The sequence below is a fragment of the Fistularia commersonii genome, chromosome 29 (genome assembly GCF_037954325.1).
Source record: "Fistularia commersonii isolate RoL2024-O1a breed Wild chromosome 29, RoL_Fcom_v1.0, whole genome shotgun sequence".
In the NCBI taxonomy this organism is placed as follows: Eukaryota; Metazoa; Chordata; class Actinopteri; order Syngnathiformes; family Fistulariidae; genus Fistularia; species Fistularia commersonii.
This window is the reverse complement of record NC_141312.1, coordinates 4,939,031-4,962,724: the sequence shown is the minus strand read 5'-3', so window position 1 is coordinate 4,962,724 and position 23,694 is coordinate 4,939,031. Positions and strand designations below refer to the sequence as shown.

At 42.2% G+C, this 23,694-nt stretch overlaps 2 protein-coding genes across 5 annotated transcripts; one reads left to right on the top strand and one right to left on the bottom strand.

The window, feature by feature from the left end:
- Positions 1 to 697: 697 nt before the first annotated feature.
- Positions 698 to 3,913, top strand: exosc8 (exosome component 8). The gene is made up of 11 exons (XM_086176939.1): positions 698 to 742; positions 1,002 to 1,038; positions 1,147 to 1,210; positions 1,279 to 1,352; positions 1,447 to 1,492; positions 1,987 to 2,092; positions 2,203 to 2,248; positions 2,331 to 2,427; positions 2,685 to 2,805; positions 2,881 to 2,987; positions 3,700 to 3,913. The coding sequence occupies exons 1-11, from the start codon at positions 726 to 728 to the stop codon at positions 3,816 to 3,818; spliced, it is 834 nt and encodes a 277-aa protein (XP_086033065.1). The 5' UTR covers positions 698 to 725; the 3' UTR covers positions 3,819 to 3,913.
- On the bottom strand, positions 3,823 to 17,592 carry supt20h (SPT20 homolog, SAGA complex component). Of its 4 annotated transcripts, none has more exons than XM_086176935.1 (24): positions 17,469 to 17,592; positions 16,910 to 17,001; positions 16,722 to 16,757; positions 16,493 to 16,618; positions 16,064 to 16,190; positions 15,860 to 15,963; positions 15,600 to 15,716; positions 15,436 to 15,486; positions 13,632 to 13,771; positions 13,351 to 13,507; positions 13,181 to 13,237; positions 12,969 to 13,046; positions 11,986 to 12,155; positions 11,865 to 11,897; positions 11,668 to 11,779; positions 11,437 to 11,539; positions 10,658 to 10,813; positions 9,565 to 9,877; positions 9,369 to 9,484; positions 8,907 to 8,962; positions 7,579 to 7,689; positions 6,900 to 6,990; positions 6,106 to 6,194; positions 3,823 to 4,858 (listed from the first exon to the last, which is right to left on the bottom strand). In XM_086176935.1, exons 2-24 carry the CDS (start codon positions 16,910 to 16,912, stop codon positions 4,712 to 4,714), a joined length of 2,493 nt encoding a protein of 830 aa, XP_086033061.1. In that variant the 5' UTR covers positions 16,913 to 17,001; positions 17,469 to 17,592; the 3' UTR covers positions 3,823 to 4,711. The 4 variants fall into 4 exon arrangements, with proteins under 4 accessions (XP_086033061.1, XP_086033060.1, XP_086033064.1 ...); XM_086176934.1 differs by having other exon boundaries at positions 17,428 to 17,565; XM_086176937.1 differs by having other exon boundaries at positions 4,564 to 4,858; positions 7,579 to 7,653; positions 17,428 to 17,565.
- Between the last annotated feature and the right edge of the window lie 6,102 nt (positions 17,593 to 23,694).

The window sequence follows — 23,694 nt, the reverse complement described above, 5'->3', positions numbered from 1 at the left end:
AATTTAAACTTGTCGTACCACTTGCTAATGTCAGCTAAATCAAAGCGCAATATACTTGTTTCTCGACTTTGACTTGAGCTTGATATTTGTGAATAGGAAGACGTGAGACTATGATAATAATAATAATAATAATAATAATAATAATAATAGCAATCAGTGCAAATAACTTAATGTTATATCAGAGCACATTAATTCCCACCATTTCTATAGTATAGTAATAATGATATATACGATATAATAACATACACAATATAAATGTGTGTGTATATATATATATATACACACACATATATTATATATATATTATATCACATATATTATACAATATAAGTATATATATACATATAAACACACATGGCTTGTATTGTATATATTATATATTGTATATATTATAATTATATATTATATATATTATATATTATAACTATACTATAAGAAATGGTGGTAATTAATCTGCTCTGATATAAAATTAAGAAATTTGGACTGATTGTTATAATTAATTATTATACTTTATTTTATATATATATTCTAACTCTGAAATGCAGTGTGTAGTGTAAATCTATAGTGACTGGCTGACTGAATGAGTGGATGGATGGATGGATGAAGAAATTCATTGTTTATTACGTGGATAGAGCTGGTATAATCGCGAATTTTAATCCCAACCTTTTTGTCTCCTCCCGGCTTCCGTACTAAGAAAGTGGACCCACGTGGTTTGTCAAAACATCATGGCGGCTGGTTTCAAGTAAGAGTTTACTAAATAACACATTTTAAAGGTTTTATACCGCGAACCGCAATAGCAAAAATGATTTCTATATTATCTTTGGATTCTGAAGCATTTATTTGACTCAAAGAGTTAATGTTAGCCACAATTCTTTTTCCTGTCAATTATTTGATGGCAACGAATAAGCAGCGCTCGTTTCTACAAATGCATTTATTTACGATTGTGTCAGTTTCTGCAGGTTCATAACAGCTTTCTCATACTTTTTTGTTCTCAAATTCAGAACTGCGGAGCCTCTGGAGTACCACCGAAACTTCTTGGTTAGTGGAAAATATCAAACATCTGTCCCGGCATGTTGACGCGATCCCTTAGATCCATTTGTAAGGATCTAATTTTTACATGACAGCATTTTTTGTTTTCGTTCTCAGAAAGAAAACTGCAGACCTGACGGGCGGGAGTTGTCAGAATTCAGGACAACGACGCTGAATATAGGTGAGACACTACGGGGGGTGTTGACAGGTGTAAATGTGATGTTCCTATGTTTTCCCTCTGTTTTCCAGGCTCCATCACCACCGCGGATGGTTCAGCGCTGGTTAAGATTGGAAACACAACCATCGTCTGCGGCATCAAAGCGGTAATGATGTTAAAACACAGCTTAAGTCATTTCCTTATGTTGAAAGAAGTGATTGTGCGTACATTTCTATATAGTTTTTCCATTTCATTATTAGGAGTTGGCAAACCCTACCGTGGAGGCCCCTGGCAAAGGTTTCATCGGTGAGCTCAGTGCGCATTGGCACATTTTTGTTTTCTTTTGCGCTCAAATCGTAGTATTTCACTTCATTGTTAGAGCCAATATGTTTAGAGAATACACACATTTTCGGTCAACATCCATGAGGGGGTTAAAAAGAAAAAATACTTGTATGTGTTATTGACATTTTAAACTTTGGCAGTTGCTTTTTTCTGTTCAGTAAATTCACTTTTTATTCAAATCACTATCCTTAGTAGGAAAATGGCTCGTAACTGCCTTTAAATCTTAGAAAAAGATTTACTCTAATGGCTTATAAATCAGCGATGAGTTGAATTTAAAAAAAAAAAGAAGTCATGTAAAATCACACTGAATCAGCCATTAATTAGTAAATATCAGAAACCTTTTTTTCCCCCAACGATTGAAATTATCATGTTAAAAGTGACCTAATATCTTGATTAGTTTTCACCTTGTATGGCACAACCTTAGTGGACAATTTTCAGCACCTTCTCATCCTTAACAGTGCCCAATGTGGACCTGCCGCCACTGTGTTCCTCCCGGTTCCGGCCGGGCCCCCCAGCAGAGCAAGCACAGGCCGCCAGTCAGTTCGTCGCCGATGTCATCGAGAGGTATGCCACACTTTTCGCCTCGTCCCTTAGTTTATGTTATAGCATCCGTGTATGTATGTTTTAACAAACACGTGTTTCTACTTAAATCTCCTCTTCTGTGACCCCCATAGCTCTGAGGTGATACACACCGAGGACTTGTGCATTGATAGAGGAAAGGCAAGTCCGTCAACTTCCTGTATCACTGCAGTCGTTGAGTCAGAGATCCGTATTGTTCTGACTATCTCTGGTTTTATTATAGCTCTGCTGGGTGCTCTACTGTGACCTGATGTGTCTTGACTATGACGGGAACATTTTTGACGCCTGTATCATCGCTTTGCTGGCTGCCCTGAAAAACAGTGCGTCCTATTCCACATTTCTCTGTTGTTATGTGAATCTCTATTTGATTTTGTGATCAGAAATTCAACCAGGATGTCCGCAGAGGTAGGGAAAGCTCTGATTAAGGTGCTATTCCCCAGCCCCGAAAGCTGGCTATAAAACAAGCCTCCCACCACTTAACTTAGCAGAACGAGAGATTCAGTTTAAAAGGACTTCCATCCGTGTCGAGTCTTTACTTTACCAGCATATTGTGATCGCAGTGTCTCTGCTCCCACAGCTCTACTCCCAGAGGTCACCGTCAACACAGAAACTTGTGCTCCTGAGGTGAATTTGGAAAAGAGACGCGGCCTCAACATTCACAAGCATCCTGTCGGAGCCTCTTTTTGTATCTTTGATGAGTAAGCGAGGAGTTGTTAGTCAGTCTGGCAAGGCGTAAGTGAGTCTTTTGTAACGGCGGTTCTCTTGCTCCGCAGCTCTATACTGATCGTCGACCCCTCAGGTGAGGAGGAGAGTCTGTCAACCGCTCAGCTCACCGTTGTGACAGATGAGGAAGGGCGACTTTGCTCACTTCTTAAACCAGGTCAGAAATGCACTCTTTGTTTCAGTCACTACTAATGTGCTGTTAATTCCCATTTCCACCTTATCAGATACCCAAAGGGAAACTTATCAGGTGGAAAAGCGACAAGAAACGCTCTTGCAGTTGCAGTTACACTGAAGGGGACAAACCAGGTTTAGACAGATAGGGATCAGGGATGGAGATGAGATTGATGTAATTGTATCTTTAAATATGCAACCTGCATAAATCTAAATCCCGGTGGAATCTATTCTCCTCTTTTTTCCGAGTAATCATTATTAATTTCTGAGAAGACATGAAAAATGTCTTAAAATCTGACTTGGCGATGTACAGCATTTTTGTCAGTAATTTTTCTTCTAGACAAAGCAGATAAAATAAACATCTTCACAATAATGATTCCATATAGGTGTGATGGCCAAACCACCTGCTTTTCTTTTAAACTCAATTTATCCTGATTTACTTTGTATTTGGGTTTGAATGGTGTTTTCATTGGAAGCAAAATCCGCATGGAAATGTGAGTTGAGTGAGAGTTAAGTTCGACTTAAGAGATCCCAGCTGATTATTTCCTTGTCCTAATACAGATGTGGTTTGTCAAAATACCACGTATTCACTGCCAAAACGTTAAAAAAAAGTGGTGCATTCATTGATATACATAATTCTGATGGAAAACAGAGGATTAAAACCTCATCGCTGTCTTCAATCTCCCCCTCTGCTCCAGGTGGGACGTCACTGACAGGAGAGAAGCTGCAGGAGTTAATCAACCGTGCCACAGCTCGACAGAAGGAGATCCAGAAACTCATTGACAAAGTCATACACAGTGTGAAAAGAGCACAGTGAAGAGTCCCCAACAACACTTTTTTTTATCTAAAAGCTGTATTTTCCACTGTCAATATATATTCTTTTTTTTTTAACAATAAAACTGCTGACAAAGACTGCTTAAAAAATTATTTCTCAGTGTCCAGAAACGTATCGCGCACGCACACTCAGTTGACGTCATGTAAGAATATGCTCATGGCTCCGTGTCTTTTATCAATAGGAAATGCCTTTTCAAAATGTGCTGTTTAAAAGCAGGTGCGCCGTCTTGCATGTTGCTCTCGAGTCCTTGGTTTCGAACCCCGTGCCGGGATCATTGACAGACCAAAGACGTCCAACAGACTGAGAGGTAGAGAGCTGCCCCCAGGCACTATGCCAAGATCTGATTTGCATTTTCACAGGTAATGGTGACGTGGAGGATTTGGTATCAGTAAGCTCAGCCGGGATCTGTGCATAAAGGGCAGTTTCTACTGGGGTCAACCAAGCGGAGGCAGAAGGATCAGGCGGGCTCACGAGGAATCTTCTGAGGATGTGTGGTAATGATCCTTTAAATCCACACGGCCCTCGGTAAAGAAAAGCCTTCCTGAAGGGGGGGGGGGAACGTGTTATTATGGAAGCCTGCTACCTATGAGAACCATCTCATCCTGATTCATCTCAAAAAAATATCACTAGGCTCTTTTTTTAAGTTTAGGGCTCCCTGTTAAAAAAAGTTTCCCGTCCTCTATGGCAGACTCGGGTTTCAAAAACCTCTGACGACCATTACATAGAAATTTGTCAGCTAGAAAAAGACTAACAGAAAGGACAAAGTTTTTATCTGCAGTCTCCACAGTGATGCAGACAAAGAGCACAGTATGGATCATTCATGTCCTTGTGTGGCCGGGGCGGGGAGGGGGGAGTTCTAGTGTGAGATTAGTCTGTCAGGACTTTGGGAGGGGCTGCGGCGTGCTTCTCTTTCTCCTACTTCTTGGTTGGTTGGCGGTATGCTGCCGAGGTGCTCCCCCCTGTGGAGCTGCCGCTCCCATAGCCATTTGCTGCTGCTGGATTTGGTGCTGCAAGAATTGCAACTGTCCAGTGCAGAGAGAAAAACGAAAAACAATATCAGAGGCATTATAAGCGGATCGCTCCAGGCAACAGTACGCGTTTCTGTCGGTGGAATCGTACAGTCAGGCACGGGAAAAGCATCTGCAGCGTGGTTTAGAAACATTCACTCCCTCACTGACATGGACAACAGTGTGCCCGCAGTTGATGATTTTTTTTTTTTTTTTTCTGTCTTAACCGGTCGACAGTCAAATTTGTTGCACAAGTTAGTGAAGCTGAACCAAAGCGCGGTACAACATACAGAGATGAGTGTCCAGAGAAACACAGAAGGGTGGTTAATGGGTTGCAGAGGAAGGGAGAGAGGAACAGATTTTGGGGCGGGTTGGAGGGAGGGGGTGAGGCAGGATACAGTCAAGCAGCACCAGTGACATTCTGAAGACACAAGAATTATTGGCTGTGACCGTGGCGAAAACAGACATGCAGCTGAGCAACTGCGCTTTTTGGCTTTGAGTAAGTCAGCAACTTCAACTCAGCAAAAAGGAAAAATTATGTATTTCTTATAACGCCTTACGACTCATGCTTCCATTGGATCAGCTCATATTTAATGCTTTTATTATGCGGCCATCTCCGACAGAATGTTCGCGCTCACAGTATCATAGAATGTTGCGCAAAGTGCTTTGTAAGAACATGCCTCCCAGTTCCACACACTTGTTAGTTACTGCCAGCTTGAGTGCCATTAGCTCCGGTGTCTGGGTCACTGGGAGCACTAGGACTGATGCAGTCTTTGTCAAAACAACATAGTAACCAGAACATACAACACAAGATGGAGTGAATGGCGTGGATCTATAACAAAGGCAGACAATTCTGAAAAAAAAAAAAAAAAAAAAAAAAAAGGCTACAGGGGTACAAAATCAAAATATGGCAAAGTCACTTGTTTTGGATAGCTGCTTTTTACCACACGGAGATACAAACTCTAAAAAGCCCTTAAAATTCAGCTTCTCTGGGGCATGAAAATATGTTTTTAGTCATCATAGAACGCATGAATTCTTGCACAGGGCCAAATTACCTTAACCAGGCCGTCTAAAAATACCAAACATGTGGATAAAAAAAAAATAAATAAAAAAAAAAAACCCACAGGATTTTTGCGTGTTCCCTGAAAAGTAGTAGCAACACCTGCCTGCTTAATAAAAAATAGATTCTGGTCTACTTTGCTTGAAAGGTATTCATCGTAAGATGATATGTATATGTGTATATGTTAAAGTTGCTGTATTACTTGGATCTGTGGCTGGTGCTGCTGCTGAAGCCTTGGAGAAGGCAGCGGGGGCCCAGACCCGTCCAGCCCACAGCCCAACTGGGACAGCACTAAGGGGGGGGGGGGGGGGGGGGGGGGGGGAGGGAGGTGGAGGGGGGTGGGGGGGAGCCCCAGAGGAGAAATGTGACAGCGAGAGTAAGAAAAGCAGAAGATGGGGAGTAGAGTATGTCGGGAGATAACGCGCACATAGGAGGGGGTTGGGATTGTTTAGGTGATACATCGCCACACAGGAGGAAAGAGGAGATAGAGAGGAAGAAGTGAAGACAAAGGAGGGGGGACGTTGCAGGGAGGCCGGCGACGCAGGTACATGACATGCGTGGATTGTGAGAAAATGCAAGAAATGGGGGGGGGGGGGAGCCAGAAAGGTATGAGAGGACGGGGTGGGATGGAGATAGTGCGGGAAAAGAAATGAAGGCAGGGGCAAAAAATAAATAAAAAGCAACAGAGAAAAAGAAAAAAAAAATAGGATGTTGCAGAAAAGGAGGGGAAATTGAGACTCTCCTGTCAGTTGTTACATGCTCCACTCACAGGAACAATGACCAACTTCATTAAAATGAATCAAACATCTGATAGTATTTACAAATCATAAAAATGATTAACAAATTAGTCAAATGTCTCTCATTAGTAATAGTTAGTGGCATGGTGTGAGTATGATTTGAGGTTACGTGATGGAAAGATTGACATGATTCCCATTGATTTGGATGTGTGTGTGTGTGTGTGTGTGTGTGTGTCAACATACGACAGCGGCTCCGTACCTGCAGTCTGCGGTGACATGAAGCCTCCGACGCCCAGGTTGATGACCGCTGTTTGCTGGTTTCCTAAACTTTGATCCGTCCCCTGATCGCCCTGCGGGGTGGGGCGTCAGGTGAGCGTTAGCCAGAACTCTCGCCCATCAAATAGACATTGCAAGGTTTGGTTTACCAATCACTTTATTACATAAGAACATTTCCAAAAAAGGTGATCAGCAAAAAAGCAGGAAAAGTAACAACTAGCAAGCAAAATCTGCCGGAGCCATGAAAGGAAGTAGAAAGAGGGAACGTCTATAAGATTGGCTTTGCTATGGGCTTGGAGAGTTTCCATTCTTCTTTCTTTAATTGGTTGATTTAATTATATGACTGGAAGCGAGTTGCCAAGAACTTTCCAGACACTACAGTGTTTGTTTATACATTGTTCAAAAGAGGCAAGAGAAAATGCGAAAAGGGGGTGAATGGAAAACGTGGTGAAAAACCCTTTTAAAATATAATTTCACTGAGGTCTGGAACACTGAGGGCTAAAAGTAACTTTATAAAATATTTTGATAGTATTTTGTTTCTTCCTAGAACATGTCGATATCAATCCAACACTTCGTGGCTCACTTTCCAATCTTTAGTGCAGATTTTTAACACAAAGATTTGTATACATGTGTGTGTGTGTTTGCGGCACACGGTGACTCACCGTTTCTCCCTGCTGTTGCGGACTGGAAGTGGCTGACTGACTCTGCTGTGGGGAGAACTGAGACAGCTGCTGCTGCTGCACAGGGTTAAAGATGAGAGGACCAGTGGGGATCTGGAGTTTTAAAAACACATATAGATACGGGACAAAAAAAAAAAAAAAAAAAAAAGTAAGGGGGTGGGGGGGGTAACGCACAAGCACGCACACACACACACACACGCACACACACACACACACACACACACACACATGGATGAAGAAGGGGGGGATGCAAAAGGAGAGTGATGCACACGTAAGCAAAAAGGGATAAGAACAGAGGGAAAGGGGATGATTAAAAAGCCATCAAACAACACAGGGCAACTAAACGACTAGTATCAAAACATCTGAACAACAGAGGGACGCAAATAGGAACAAGCACCGATCAACCATTCTCCTCCGCAGTCTCCCCACTCCACGAACACCTCCCTTTTCCATCGACAGCGAACGTCTGTTATAACCAATCGAGCCCAGGACTCTTTGAACCTCATTTCAACCAAAGCAGTATTTGTATTAGTTGCATTGGACCGACGGCACCTGAAGCTTTTCAGTCAGGATATGATCATTTTTCACGCGGTCAATATGGCACGTCATTGCTGCGTGACGATTTTAAAATCACAACGGTACCACTTGTGACATAGACGGTCGTCTCGCTCCGTGCCGGTGAGGCTGCGCTGACACTGCGGCTGTTGTGTTTTCATGTCGACACCAGTCCCACTGCACGGAACTGCTGTGGCTTTTGCAAAGTGGATATAATCTCTCATAATGATTTATGAAGTTCTACCCTGAAGCTGGGACTTTTTTTGGGGGGGTTAAAGAAATTACCCAGGGAAAAAAACTACCCTGCTTTCTTTTGTCAATAAAATCCGTGTTGCTCTAAATGTTTTTATTTGCTGATAAAATAATAGTCATGGGTGCCTAATCAGTATAAAAGAGAGCTGCGGAGTGACATGTCACTGGAAAAAGAGCAATCCTAGGAAACGCGGATTTCAGAACGAAGATTTAGATTTGGTGGGAATGCACGGACCGATTCCCTGTTAATGGAAACGGAACAGAGGGACTCTTAGCAGTTTCGGTGGAAGCGGGTGGAAGCGGGGTGGCGCTATTGCAGTTGGGGTGAGTGGTTCAGTTCCATTCAGGGTGCCACATATAGGGAAAAAAAGCATGCCCTTGTACTAAAATAACTCCAGCTAAAGTGGTCATGTAGTAGGGTGCAGGGTTAGAAAACACTGTGGTCCAAACACAAACACTCAAAAGCATGCTTTTAACAGTGACCAATGGGCGAGGACTCATACCTGCAGTAAGTTCAGAGGTCTCAAGCCAGCACTGCTGTTCAGGCCAAAATGACTTCCTGGAGTGAACACGAGAGTTTCACTCATCAGACTGAATCATGCACAAACACAACTGACACAATGAGACTGAGACGGGCAGCGATTCCCTTAAGTGGAACTGACTCGTTTGATTTCTGGAGCTGCAAGGAGAGTACTGAACTCTCAAAATGTCATGCAAACGTAAAGTTCAAATGTTTCCTTTTCTGGTTTAAATGCTCTCCTTTGTTCGAGGATCCCATTCCAACAGCGGGATCAGTGGCCTGTAGATTACAAGGATTTCTCACCATGCAAAAAAAAAAAGACCACGAGGGTTTTTTTTTGAAACCTTGGCACATCGCTGTCCTGCAGTAACTTTCAGCGCGTTTGCTTCCAAAATTCAATTTTACCATCACTCATGCGTATTTTGCCAAAATGCAAAAGTCTTACCGGTCTGTGGAGCAGACTGCATTGAAGGCATCAGGCCTCCAGATGGAAGGATTCCACTCAAGTTCAGGCCGGGACCCAGCATGGGGTTAGAGCCGGTCATCAGAGTCTGAGGGCTGCTGCGGAAACAACAGCGGAGGAAAACTCGCGGCGATCGCTCGTAAAAAATACCGGCGCACGCATCTGAATACTCGCTTACCAGACGGAGCTAACCACATTGATGAAATTGAGTCCTGCCGGGTTGGCCATGACCTGTGACGAGGTGGTTCCCGTCGTGATGGATGTGCCCATGGTGGGCAAGGGAATGGTCATTACGGGCAGTGGTTGGCTTAAAGCCAGTTGCTGCTGGGCAAACGGCGTAAGGAGAGTGGGCTGCGATTGGTTGGGAACCACGGGAGCGTCTGAGGGCGTTGGCGTTACAGAGAGGGGGGCGCTGAGGCCGTCCGTGGGGTGCGGGGTCGAGCATGGCGTATTTGTAGGTGTTGGGGTGGATGGCTTGGGGGTCCCCGATCCTTAAAGAGGATATTATGTCAAAACCAACACTGAAAACAATCATAACCTCCCCAAGCAATGCTCTCATATTAGTGTTCATGGAATAATCTACTGAGACTCCACGATTCTCAAATCACGGTTTGGAATAAATAAAACCGAGGTCTCTTGGATGAGGGGAGTATGGTCACAGAATCTATCTGAGATTGATATATCATTGTTTATTTTATCAATTGGCTGTGTCAAATTTATATTACAGTTAGCCAGAGACAATATTATTGATTGATTAGATAATATTAAATTCAAGTCTGAATTTAATGATCCGGTGCTCAAATGTAAGGCTGAGACAAAGTAAACCAAAATATTAAAATAAAGATGTCAAACAGCATGGAAATAATGTTTCATGGAATCTGAACCCTTCAGTTAGTTGTGTGACAGTTGAAATGTGAAAAGCCAGCTTATTAGTAAGGGGCTAAAAAAATACCAACTATGAATTATGAGGCTCTAGTTGTAAAAATATCAAAATATCATCCTCTTTAGCTACAATTTAATTTAACAGCTGTTTTTCTAGGATGACATGATGAAAGGGGCGCTGGATCATTCCATGTTCTTGTCAGGTTTCAGAAACATCACTTCGCTGTATTTTCCCTCCCTTGCAAGACTTGGAACCTTCTGGAAGCCGTTTCTCATCACTTGGAAGCCTCGAGGGCCGTTGATGTCAGACATTCCGACATAACTCGCTCTAACAACTTGCCCCATGGAAGCAAGAAACCCAACAATTAGCCAAAGCCCGCCGTACTCACTTTGCACGGAGCTCATCGGGGAGAGGGAGGCCGGCGACAGCAGGCCCACCTGTCCCAGCTCCATGGAGTGCTTCCTGTTCAGAGACTGGCTTTTGGCTGGAGGAGGCGTAGGACACTTGAGTAGACCACTGGTGGTTTGGGAACTATATGGGTTACCTGATGGAAAAGAAGCAGTATCCCTTACACTCTTCGTAATCCCAAAATGAGGAAAATGATAGAGATTCGGCCTGTTTAGAGGGTCAGCGCTACTCTCTGAGCACTGGGAAATTTGTGCTGTTAAACCTGGAAGAACACTTCTAGTTTGGTCCGAGTAAATGTTGACACGTGTTCCCAACAACTGCAAAAAAACAGCGGCGCTTTTGGTCGGGGTCTTGACTCTTGGCTCACACCTGACCAGGTGACAATTTTCAGTCGAGCCGTGAAAACAATCAAACAAGCAAAACACAACTCCAAGCGCTCTCAGAAGCAACTTAATTAAACAATAATATTCAATATGGTCATGATATTTTTCCGCTGCACACCTTTTCCCAATACTTTGTCAATACTTTATCATTTGGTTTGATATTTCTGGCACCATTGGAAAATTCCTTTCCCCATCCTCATGGGAAAGAGCATGCATTTTCAAATTATACGGCGGAGACTTGGACTCGTTTTTCGATAGAGGAAAAGTCACAGGCCACCTTTTTCTCTTTTTTTTTTATGCACCCTTTTTATCAAAAAGCTCTCCGGAGAGAGATAAGGTGACGCTTATTTCGCTGCTGTCAGGACGGCAGAGGTACCTGAGGAGCTGCCTGATCCTGAAGGCAGCTTGATGGGAGGAGGGCGATGCTTCACCCCTTTTCCCAAAAGAGACGTCTGTACCAACGGGGAAATTCCATCACCCTGCAGATGAAATTCAAATCAGAACTATTTGACCATGAAAGGATGTAGTTTCCCGAGAAGACAACACAAAAACGAAGCGTCAAAAGTAACAAGGGATTATTATAAGCCTTCCGATCAGGCAGCATTACCTCATCTTTGCTCGGGGAGGGGGGACCCTGTCCCACGTTGCCTGAGTTATGGGACATCTTGACCTGACACTTCACATCTCTCTCATACACTCCTTTGTACTGAGTAAGAAACCTGCAGACAAGACAATAAATATGGAATGTGTTCTCAAATGACCCATCAATAATCTCCAAAAATCTATATGTGATATTTCACTTACCGGTCCGCATCTATTTTTGAGCCTATGAGAAACCTGTGAATCAAGAAAAAAAGGGCAGGGTAAATTCGGAGCTTACTGTTAAATACAGCCATGTGTGCTGACGTGCTCTGAAAGTTCTCACGGGGGATGAATGAGCTTTAGGTCTGTGCTGTCCTCCTCAGCTTTTGGTTCTTTAGCACAGTAGATCTTCCCGTACACCAGTGGATCTCCCATGGACTGGAAGATTGACACCTTGGTCCTTTGGGCCTGACCCCCCACCTCACATTCAAAGGTGTAGTCATCTACAACTTCCTGCGTGTGCAAAATGGGCAACGACAAATAAATGAAATGATAAAAAATGCCTCCCAAATTCTCATTTACAGCATGTAAGAATGGGGTCAATTACTCAAATCTGCAGACATGAACACTAAATTTTATAACACCTGATAAAATGATAGAAATGCATTCATTATCTCTGCTTCTTATCCTGCATGCAGGGTTGCAGGGGCGCTGGAGCCCATCGCTGCTGTCATTGGGCGAGAGGTAGGGGTTCATCCTGGATTAATCATGAAGCCACATATAGAGACATTCCACCATCAACCTCTCATTCACATGTCTGGGCAATTCAGGGGCCTGCTGTGTGTTTTTTGGACTGCAGGAGGAAACTGGAGAACATGCAACTCTACATAGAAAGACTGGGACCCAAACCAGAGACTCTCTCACTGTGAAGTAGAAGCGCTAACCACTGCGCTGACGTGCTGCCCCACCATGAAAATATGACCCAAAATGAATCTGTCTTTCAGAGGAAAATCAAATGTTTAGGCAGAGTCTTAAGAAAAGAGATAAAATTATCTGAATGATATAAATCAGTGTTGTTGGCGGTTTATTAACAAGGAAGCATAAATTAAAACTGAGATTTGTTACACCTTTACAGCATTGATGAACACCTGATTTTCAATCCAAATCGATACAAATTGTGAGGCTCCTGTGAACGGGGATGAAATGGGTCAACTTCTGTCTCATTTCCGTGGTGCATAATGAATTCCACACCTCACAGGTTTCAAACAGAGAAAGATTGCGCGCAAGCATCTGTCCCCCCCTGCTGATCGTGTTATTGCTGCTTACCTCAGCAGGCCAGATCACAGTGGTGGGCTGAGAATCCTCCAACTGCAAAGATTTCTCAACCACAGCGTACTTTTCCACCTAGACGCACACACAAGCACGTTCATCTGATTTATCGCGCCCTTTCGCAGTAACTACAACAAGGCGAGTTTGGCCACTGTCAGGTGTCATTACTTTAAATGTTGAAAGTGACGCTGCGGCAGGTGAGCACTTACATCGATTTCTTTTGGTGCGCTTAGCTGGCAGTTGCTTTGCTTCCACATGTCGACACACTGCGTGGGAGCACGAGGTCAGGGCGCCAGCAGCAGAGAAACACAGGGCGGTCAGTCAACATCATCTGGCTTGCATACACGCAGCAGTCAACCCGTACACGTTCGCTACTGACATTTCCGAATTTGGAGATCTTGAGGTCAATGACGGGAGCGGGTTTCCTCTCTTTCCTCTTCTGTAGGTAGTCGTAGAGTCGTAGCTGTGGGGGTATGGGCAGGTGGGACAGCTCTTGCTGCCTGTTCAGTGCGGCTCGAGAATGCCTCTTGAAGCACCTGCAAAGTGTGGACACACACACACACATACACAGGGTCTTATCTGTTTCTTTGCACAAAGCATTGGTTCTGAGGAATTTCACTAACAAGGCATATATAGTCATTTCCTATGGGGCTGATGTACCGTTTCATTGAACGGGTGTTCATTTTCTGCTTGTTGTAGAGCAGGCGATTCGCTGTGCAGGTGACGGAGATGGAGGGGTCCAGGCACAGAGGCTCGGCTGTGGCCAGAATCAACTGACTCTCCAGCTGCAGTTTGTCATCCTGAAGGAAAAAAAGCACTAATTGTTAAGAGGAAGTCTCCGGTAAAAGTTAAAATTGGCCAAACATTTAATAAAGTAATCGAGAATGCATCTCGAAAACGGCTCAAGAGAAAGCGAGAAAATCAGAAAGTAAAGCTGTGTACTCAGAGCAGAATTGTAGCGGAATTGTGATTATCTTCCATTAGATGTCTGATGTGTGTATTCATCGGACACCAACGGCGCCAACATAGCAAATACTTTTTCTGCACCCAATGACATTTCATATTTAAATTCCAGTCACTTGTCATCTATCATTCACGGCATATATCTCACAATCACAGAATCTGAAAACTGGGCCGATGCTTTTAACCTTGTAACTATGTTTTAACATGGATTTTCAGCTGTGTGTTGATGAATGAGGTGGACGGCAACGGCCCTGCGGGCTAGAATGACCTTTGGAAGAGCACCTTTGATACATGCAGGTGCAGGGGGCGCTGAGAGTGCAACTGTAACACAGCAAGACACGGAAAACTCGGAGGGGATATATCGATGAGTCACCCTGTTGCTCGAGGCAGATTTCAACAATACAAAAAAAAAAAAAAAAGATAAAATAAAAAAAATAGAGCAAAGGCAAAGACCGCAGCCACAATTAAAATGCAATCTGAAACTCATAACAGTCTGTCAACAAAACGGATGATTTACTGGATTTGGAAAGTCTCAGTGATGACTATTGCCTGCCACGTCGCAACATGACTCCAAACAGAATCAACACCGGAGTTGTGAAAGCAGCTGTCTGTTTAGGAACAAGCTGATCTGCAGCATATCACAACAGCTTCCCCTTCCTTTCCGGCGAATACTCTCCGGTGACACTTCCAGAAACAACCTCTCTGGCGTGACAACCCGGTCATCTCGAGCAAACACGAGGAGCGACCAAAGCCTTTGTTGGAGCAGCAGATGTCCCATTATTTTTGTTACAGATCATTTTACATGTTCCTTCAAGTGATTCATTGTATAACAGTTTGGATTAATTTGATATTAGATATAAAATGGAGAAAACAGAAAAAGTCTTCCAATCCGCATACACAATCCGCACAGCTTTATACATTTTGGGGAGCCCTACAGAACGTCCGACTAATTTTCTTGTATGAAAAACATGTTTAGCACACTTTCTTTTTTCCGATGTTTCTTCCATGGCTGGAAAGTGACTAGATATTTAGCAGAACTTGCCTTTGGCTGGTAAACAAAACTGATATTTCCATTTTTTTGTTTCCTACTAACTTACAGTGGACATCCCTTGTGGTTGGACTGACACATTGACTTATATAATACTGTATGTATTTTTGTCTTTCCGCCAGCGGGTAAAACACGGTGCTTGTCAAAATGTACAATATGGATGACCGTATTTCATCGCACGACCATCCCTAGACTACACACACCCACAAAAACTAAAACAATAAAACACCCACCCGAACACCCGTTTGGGTTTAGAGGATATCAGCACAGCTTTTACCACAAAGTTAACAAATCCAAAGATAATATCTAATGTTACAGGTGGAAATGGGTTACTGCTCAATAACAAGCACCTCTACGTGATCTTTCAACAAACACAACAGCTGAAAGTCTCTCAATCAGAACCATTCGACTAAACCTCCACGGACGCTGGATAAAATGAGTGAGTGGGTTTACCTGTGTCCACTTGTGGTCACTGGTCATTGCATGCACGTCACAAATTAGGGTCTGCAGAGGCCAAAAAAAGGAAATATTTACAATATTTCTTTATAACAGTCATTATATTGGTCGGTCTTGTAGTGATTATTTAGGGAGCTATTGCATGCATTTCCTGGGTTTACCTGCATGGTTGGCCGCAGCAGGACGTGTCTGCTTTGATAGGTGGGCATCTTGCTATTTCCAGACTGCCTGTAGTCCCTCACCTCCACTATCACACAGCCACAGTGGAAGATATTAACCTGCAAATGCAGGAAAGCAGATTACTAGATTGAAGATTAGTGAATTACCAATGAAATATTGTGAAGTAGCTTAGTGCTTTAAATAGTATAAACAACAACTGAAAAATGCATAGAAATTTGTATCTAAAGATAAATAAGCTCACCTGGGATTTCTCCAACAGATCTACCAGAATGGGAGGCAACTCTTCAGCATCTAGATACTCGAGCAGTTCACCCTCTTCATATGGCAGACGGATAGTTTCAGAATCTAGCAAGCAAAACGAATAGGTTACGGAGCGAATGACCGAGTGTACGCATTGAAATACCGTAGATTAAGCGTTCGTGAGAGTGCCACTGGTTTCACTCACCTGACCCATTTTTACCCCTGAGCATTAAAGAATAGCCTTCATTCCCAGGGTACAGGTTGACCACGAGACACGACACTGACTCCTGAGACACCAGCTTCTCCAACAGATTCACATTCCTCCGCAAATTCTTCAGAAATACAAACACACATAAACGCGCATTGTCATTGTGAACAGGAAAGATTTGGTTTGCAACAACTACAACGCTGACTTCAAGTTTAAATGCACCTTCAGTATCATGTAATGACATGTAATGTAATGACACAGATCAGACTTGATAATTAACAAGCAATGAAGTTCTTTGCAAAATAAATCGTCTTTTCCGGCATTATTCGCAAGAGAGTGGAATGAACAATATGTCCCGGACATCGTTACACAGCTATAACAGCAGATTAAGAGTAAAGATGAGGATAAAAATTACGCAATACCAACCTTTAACTCTGGCTCTTTTTCACATTCTTCTATGTACAGGTCATAGAGCTTTTGATACAAGCTCTTCCTCCCACCGGATGAAATTCTCCTTTTGGCTGGTCGCTGTCGAGCACTTTCCACAATGTACTGTGTAGAAAACAGTGGGATTATTAATGATCATCGTGATGGGGCGGGGGAGGAGGACCTTTTCAAAAAACACTCAGGAATACTTTCTTTTCTGCAGATTTACCTCGGTTCGATCCAATGCATATTCCAAAACTTGTTGCTGAGAAAGAGGAGTAAAATAAAACAGAGGTTAGTCACAATGGGGGGGACTGTCGAGGAGAAGCAGCGACAGCTCTCCTGGAACCTACAGCAAAATCTGTGCAGTGTAAGACATAATATGGTAAATATTGTATGCAAAATTTGCACACATACCATTGTGGTCCACCGCCAGATGCAAGGCGAGTGACGGTAGATGCTGTCCTCTCTGGCCACACTGTCACCTTCCTAAAGCGACCATTCACACCCTGCAGCAGCAGCAACACAAGCAGACACGTACAGTAACGGATCACGGCAAAAGGCTAACACGGACACACACAGATGCTCCCGGGATGCTCTGGCGCCCGCTCAAAACACACAAACAAACAGCCCAAGAGCAGTGACGGGCCAAACTGTTATCATCAAAGTTGTTTCATGGTTTATTCATAACCTTCTGGCTCCGGGAAAGTACAAGGCCGGTTTGTTTTTGTTTGTTTAAGAAGCAACGATAGAACCGGCCGATGTGGGACTGTGTTGACTGGAAGCCGAAGCCCCAGAGTGGCTGGATAGCAACAAGCTCGCTGATGCCCGGCCGTTGAGGCTAGCAGGGGCTAACGTTAGCATGCTAGCCCGTTCCTGGGCAGGTTGTAAGTTACCAGCTAAGCTCATGATGTTGCGCCGCGCTGGACACAAACCTATAAGGCGACGCCGCTCTCACTGAGAAGGATGGACTTGCCTTCCGGGTTGCATAGCGATCGACCGGAGCTCCGATGCATGGAAACGAAATGAAATTGAAACAACAGTGTCTTCATTGAAAAAAAGTCGGATCTGCAGCCATTTTCTTCCAGTGTGACAACAACAGCTAAACTTCCGGTTCGGAAAGCGGTGGGCGGGGCGTCACCAGGAATCTGTAAGTCGAGATTTCAAGGAGATGATAAAACATTTGGTTTACTTCTACCTTGCCATGTTTATTTGTACATATGTATATTTGTTTATGCTATTTGTGTTCAATAAAAAAACAAAAACAAAAAAACATTTGGTTTACTTTTAGGCAACAGAAGAGATGAACTCTGTGTCAATGTTATTCTAGGTCTGACCAAATTCTTCATACACAAAAACGGAATGCAAAACTATTCCCCCAATTTTATGTTATTTATAAACGATTTTGAATGATATAAAAAACGTCCTTAAAACTTATGGAAAAATCCAAAAACCAAAAAATATACAGTTTTATGACTGATATTCCTTTAGATCCACCGAGTTAAATACATATTGTATTCCCCTTCCCATTTTTTATTGTTATTATTAATGTTATGATTTTGATTTATTAACCCCCCCCCATTTCAAGAATTAAAAAATTCTCACAAGCCTTCAGTCCCGTTTACTCTTACAGTTAATTGATTGCACACAAAATGAATGTCCTTATGTCTCATGTTTCTTCATGCCTGTTTATATCATTGACATTCGCTTCTATTTACCCATATTTGATTGATCATGTGTTTTGTCTGTTTTTACTACATATATTCAATAAAAATTATTTTAAAAAAAAAGTCAAGATTTCAAGTCATGCTTGACTGCCTAAATGTGTCTCAACAGTAAGGAAATTCACAGCATTGGACGAATCTATCTTTAAAGCATGGCAACATTTATATTATATGATTCATATGATCATGGAAAAGGCTATGACATCAATGATGCAAACAATATTTAAGTATTCCAACTCTTCTCGTGTTGTGGTCTTCCTTTAAGTGGAAGAAAAACTCACAATTTAAAATGTATAGTAAAGTATCCTTGTGTGACCAGCAAGGCACCTTAAATAGAATGTATTGTTATTATCATCAGAAGTAGATGTCATGATAACATACCATATTTTGGTCCAATAAAATGAGTAGGAACAAGAGCAAGAGCTATCATGCATTGGTTAATACGGGGCAGCAGGTCAGATAACTATTTTGGAGGTGCACCAGAGAGGGCATACAAGTTACAGTCACTCATAAAACAAAATCACCTCTTGAATGCCAGCCGTACCCAGGCGGCGATCCATTCTGGGCTCATTTTGGCCATGCTCTGCTGCTGCTGCTGCTGGCATCCAGCCATATTGTCAGTGTGTAGGGCAGGTTTGGTACTTTCACCGCGTATCAATAAATCTTTATACTACAATGTGTAATTAAGCAGCTTTTCAATTATTTCGATTCTGCTATTACAGAGAGAGATAAGAAAAAATCAAAATAAAACATAGGCATGTGCCCCGAGTATAGATATGTCGAATAATGCACACACAAAATAAAGTGTTCAAGTAAGAATGCATTAAGCGCCTTGTTATAATATCTCAAACAGACAATAATATTCAACCATTCATGAATGTGGGATGAATCTACATAGAGACATGCAACCATTCACATTCAATTTAGAGTCTGCACTTGATCTGCAGCTTGTTTTTGGACTGTGGAGAGAAACCAGAGAAGTCATAAGAACCCACGCAGACGCAAGGGAGAACATGGAGACTCCACATAGAAAGACTGTGTCTGATGTGAACCAGGGACCTTCTTGCTGCGAACACTGCCACCGATAATACATTATAAAGAAATAATCTTTTTTATCATCTTCAGAGTTGGATTGGAACATGCAGGTGTGAATGACATTAAAAAATATTTGATTTGTGAAATTTTATATCCAAGGGGTCTTGTCACCCCCCCATACCAGTAATATAAACAGAATTTTTCCAAACTGGACTGTGACAAGAAAAGGTCTGCTGCCTCTTTTTCATCTGTTTATGCGTCATTAATGTTTTCCAGTCACAGGCTGTAATCGGTAATTTTGGTCGATGTAAATCTGATTTCGCATGGCTTTTTCCACTGGGTTTGCTCTCAAGGTCATTTTCGGGTAGTTGACAAGTTACTTCACTTCTGAAATAATCTAAAAGCTAGTGACAGTCTGGCTACAGACTACTGATATTGATTATTTTACTAACTTAATTGGAGTTTATCTGATATCAAAATAACCAACAGCCAAAATGGAAATTATGTTTGCAAGTCATTCGTAACAGAAGGAAGGGGTTAAAGAAAACAGGAAGCACTTCTTAAAAAGAAACAAGTGCTATTTAGTGAAAACAGTGCTCTTTTTCCAAAAAGGGTGAATATGTGTGAAATGTTGTCAAACCTACATTAAAATAAAAATTAATATATCACAATGATATCTATGAAAGACATCCATACTATGTGATGCATTGTGGGTTTGCAGGTTGAAATCCCCAAAAAGAACAGTAGGGGGAAGAGCAGGATAGCGGATTCAGTTTTCTGCATCCCATCACTGACTCCTTTAAAGAAAATCATGACTATGACCAACATTTGGTTGAAGGTGATCTTCAACTTGCAAACTTCGAAATAATAATTCTAAATAAATTTAGCAGCAAAATGTATTTGGAAGGTTTGTAATGAATTCTCAAAGGGAAATAAGACACTTTTTTAAAAAAGTTCCACCTGCAATTGTCAAACTTTGAATGACAGCAAGCTCCCAATGAAGAAGTGTTTTGTGTATCTGAGCACATGGATTTAAACAAGATCTGTAGTAGGTCTAGTCCTCTCAACATGCACAAACACACACACACACATACTGACATGCACAAACATGGCATACACACACATTCTGCATGGACGACTAGACTTGAAGGTCAGTCTCGTTTTCAAATGTAATCATTGGTATTGGAAAAGGTCTGGAATTCATGCGGTCAAAGTTGCATTGGATCCAAATCTGGTTCTGTGGTCGACAAATTAAAAGGGGTTGGACGGCTTCGGCGAAGCAGCGTCTTTCCAATGGTTTTGATCCGAGCGTGCTCTTCATCGGGCGAATAATTGAAATAAGAGCAGTACCAGTTATAATGAATTAACCTCACCTTTTGGACAAAATGAGGAACAAAAATTCTAATGAGCTTTTTCTATGCATAAATGAAAATATAAGTCAGATCGCTGATAAAGCTTGTTTACTGTTTAAGAACGACCTGCTCCGTGAAAAGATGAGCGATAAAGTGAACCAATTGGCCTGCACTGCAGGCACACAGCATACCTACCAGTGCCGGCTGCGCTCGGTTAGAATTCGAACTGAATATGCATATAATACCCGACAGCTGGAGGACATCGAAAAAACAAAAAGCAAAGCAAGACCAAGATACATGGCGATATTCCACGGTAGCAGCGTCTGCATTCAGAAATGGATCTAATTCCTCCCATGCTTGACGTGGCCCTTGTCATTGTGTCATAGCTACAGATTTTATTCAGTGAGAGCCATTCATCCGCTATCTCCATCAATTTTCCAACACACAGTCATGGGGCGCCGCAGCCAATCCCGTCTGGCAATGGGTGAAACGCAGGGAATGCCGATCATCGTCCGATCACAGGGACGAAATATCGAGAGAGACAACCGTTCACTCGCAAATTCACACCGGTGTCTCAAATTCACCCTGGTCTGTGGAAGGAAACCGCAGCGCCTGGGGAGAACAAATTAGGGCAGGGTGAGAACATCAAAACTCGTAGCAGAGAGGCCTCAGCTGGCGGATTGATTCAAACATGAGAGCTTCATGTTGTGAAGAAAAAGCGCTAAAAGATGATTTGAATAAATCTTGTAGGAATGCTCAGGTTTTTTCAGTATGAATAAAATATTAGAGTCAGGTCCTGTTGAGTCCAGTTTATTTAAGATGAGTCAGAAATTAAGTTCATCTAGTTTGGTGCTCGCCCCTCCCGCTGCCATCACCAAAGCCCCCGGAGGGAAAAACTTGACAGGGGGGTAAATTGTTTAAATTTACTTTCCTTTCCCCATAAATTGAAAAACGGCCACGGGCTCGGAAAGCAAACCTCACTCAATTCCAGCTTTGCTGTTGAATGGAGGAAGATGCAGAAACCGGGGATTTTTGATCATCTCAAAATTTTTCCAGTCAGGGGTGCAATCGATTATTCTGCTCCTCAGCAGGCGAGCAGCCAAGACAGATCCCTTTCTGTCTGGGAAATCCACATGTAAACAATATTTTGATTGTAATGCAAACACTTTTTAGTGTCTCGCATCCTGTGTACAGACCTAAGGGAATAATATAATTCCTGGATTAATCCCATGACCCGACAGATTCCTTGAAACAGACAGATCCCCTCCTTCAATATCACTGATGAGCCTGTGGTATTTGACTATATTATTGACATTACGAGATAGTGTTAAGACATACATTATCTAGATTGACTTAATCCGTAGTAATTAATCCAATTATAGAATAAAATACTGCTCTGGTTTTCGGAGATTGATAGCCATCCATCATCAGTTTGCACACCATTTTTCAATTGTCATGTAAGAGTCTGCTCCGTCATCCATCATCGCTGAGATATCGTTGTAAGAGTTTGATTTCAGTGGGTGTTCAGTGTTTAAAGTGAGCTTACCCTATATTGAACATAACTAGTCAGAGCCTGTTTTTTATATAAACTATCTGAGCACACACCTACATGCACGCTTTCATGTGCATGCAGACACACACATACACAGTTTGCTGTGTCTGGATGTGTTTGTATGAATGTTGCTTTAATATTTATCTATCAAATATTGCCTTCAAAATCCAGTCTATTGATTTAACAGGGCCGGTGTGTTGAGCGTAGGTTCTTTTTGTACTCTTGCACCCGCCAACATTTGATTAAAATGACTCATGAAAAAAAATCTAAACAAAAGTGGAACAAAAATTAAATATAAATATTAACAATTAGAAACGAGAGACACCGATGCAGGAAAGAATGGCAAGAGCTTTATCCTAAACTGTTGGAGGATTAGAAACCCAAAAAGTGTTGAGGCAGTCTAACATTACTCATCATGGAAGAGGATTTCACAATCAGGACCATGTTGTTTTATTTACAGAGAGCGCAGAGGGCCAGCTTCAGTCATCGTTCTGATGCGCCATGAGAACTTGAGCTTACCCCACTTCTGTCTCGGGGATGAGCTGTGGGTGGAACAGAGAAAGAGAGAGAGGAGGTGGACTATTGCTCCGGGGAGACCTTCAGATGTGCTAGGGCTTCATAAATCATGGGGCGTATAATGTCGGGATCCTTACCTGTAAATTTATTAATCACATATATCAGGCTACTCTCATAAACGTTGTGTAAATGGTGATTTTTGACAAGCCATCCTAGGAGAGGGATCCCCTTCATTTAGCTTTCACTGAAGATTTTCCATATTTTTTCTTTCTTTATTTTTTTTTCCTCTCTTTTTTTTCCCGAAACACGTTTGAGGACAGAGGGTGATATACTGTATCTTGTGCACATTTCAGAGGTGGTAACCAATGAAATCCAAATACTTTGAGAGAACACTCTGGCACCAGTTCTTCATTTCATCACTTTCACTTCCTGCGTACATTATATATTGAATAGCCCTTCCTTTCTTTCATTTTTCCTGATATGTAATGCTTCGTATGGAACTAATTGGCTGCTTTGACAACGCTGAGACAAATTGGGACAAGAAACCAAAGAAAGTCCCTTTATATGAACACAACAGACACGGTTTGTGTAAAACCTTTCAGACAAGCATCAGTAGGTTTGCTTTTCACCAAAAGAGATGGTCGAAGCATTGGTTCAACATGTCTGAACGTGCACTTTTTTCCATAGTAATTTCTAGTAAATAGGGGTTCAAGTTGAAGCAGTACTTTTTCCCTCACAAGTATTTGCGTCAATCATAAGAATATATGTATTTTTTTTATATATCTTGGGCAGACTGACAAATTCTCTGCATGTTTTGTACTAAATGAGCTAATGGGGAAAAAGGCATTAATTAATCACTTAGTTCAGGCAGGTAGTTTACATTGTTGTGAATATAGAGTATGTACATTTTATTTTTTCCTATGAAATTTCCAGTCTGTCTCTTCATGTCTTTCTCACCTTGAAAAACGTGGAACCTGGAAACCGTACGGGATTTTTTTTCACCCCCATTTCAGTGAATCCTTT

Bases quoted from the DNA above. Each gene is read 5' to 3' on its own strand.
- exosc8 (XM_086176939.1), top strand. The intron at 2,806-2,880 runs GTAAGCGAGGAG...CTTGCTCCGCAG, and splicing joins TCTTTTTGTATCTTTGATGA to CTCTATACTGATCGTCGACC. The intron at 2,988-3,699 runs GTCAGAAATGCA...CCTCTGCTCCAG, and splicing joins TTGCTCACTTCTTAAACCAG to GTGGGACGTCACTGACAGGA.
- supt20h (XM_086176935.1), bottom strand. The intron at 15,717-15,859 runs GTGAGCTTATTT...CTGCATTTGCAG, and splicing joins ATCTGTTGGAGAAATCCCAG to GTTAATATCTTCCACTGTGG. The intron at 8,963-9,368 runs GTAAGACTTTTG...TGTTCACTCCAG, and splicing joins GCAGTCTGCTCCACAGACCG to GAAGTCATTTTGGCCTGAAC.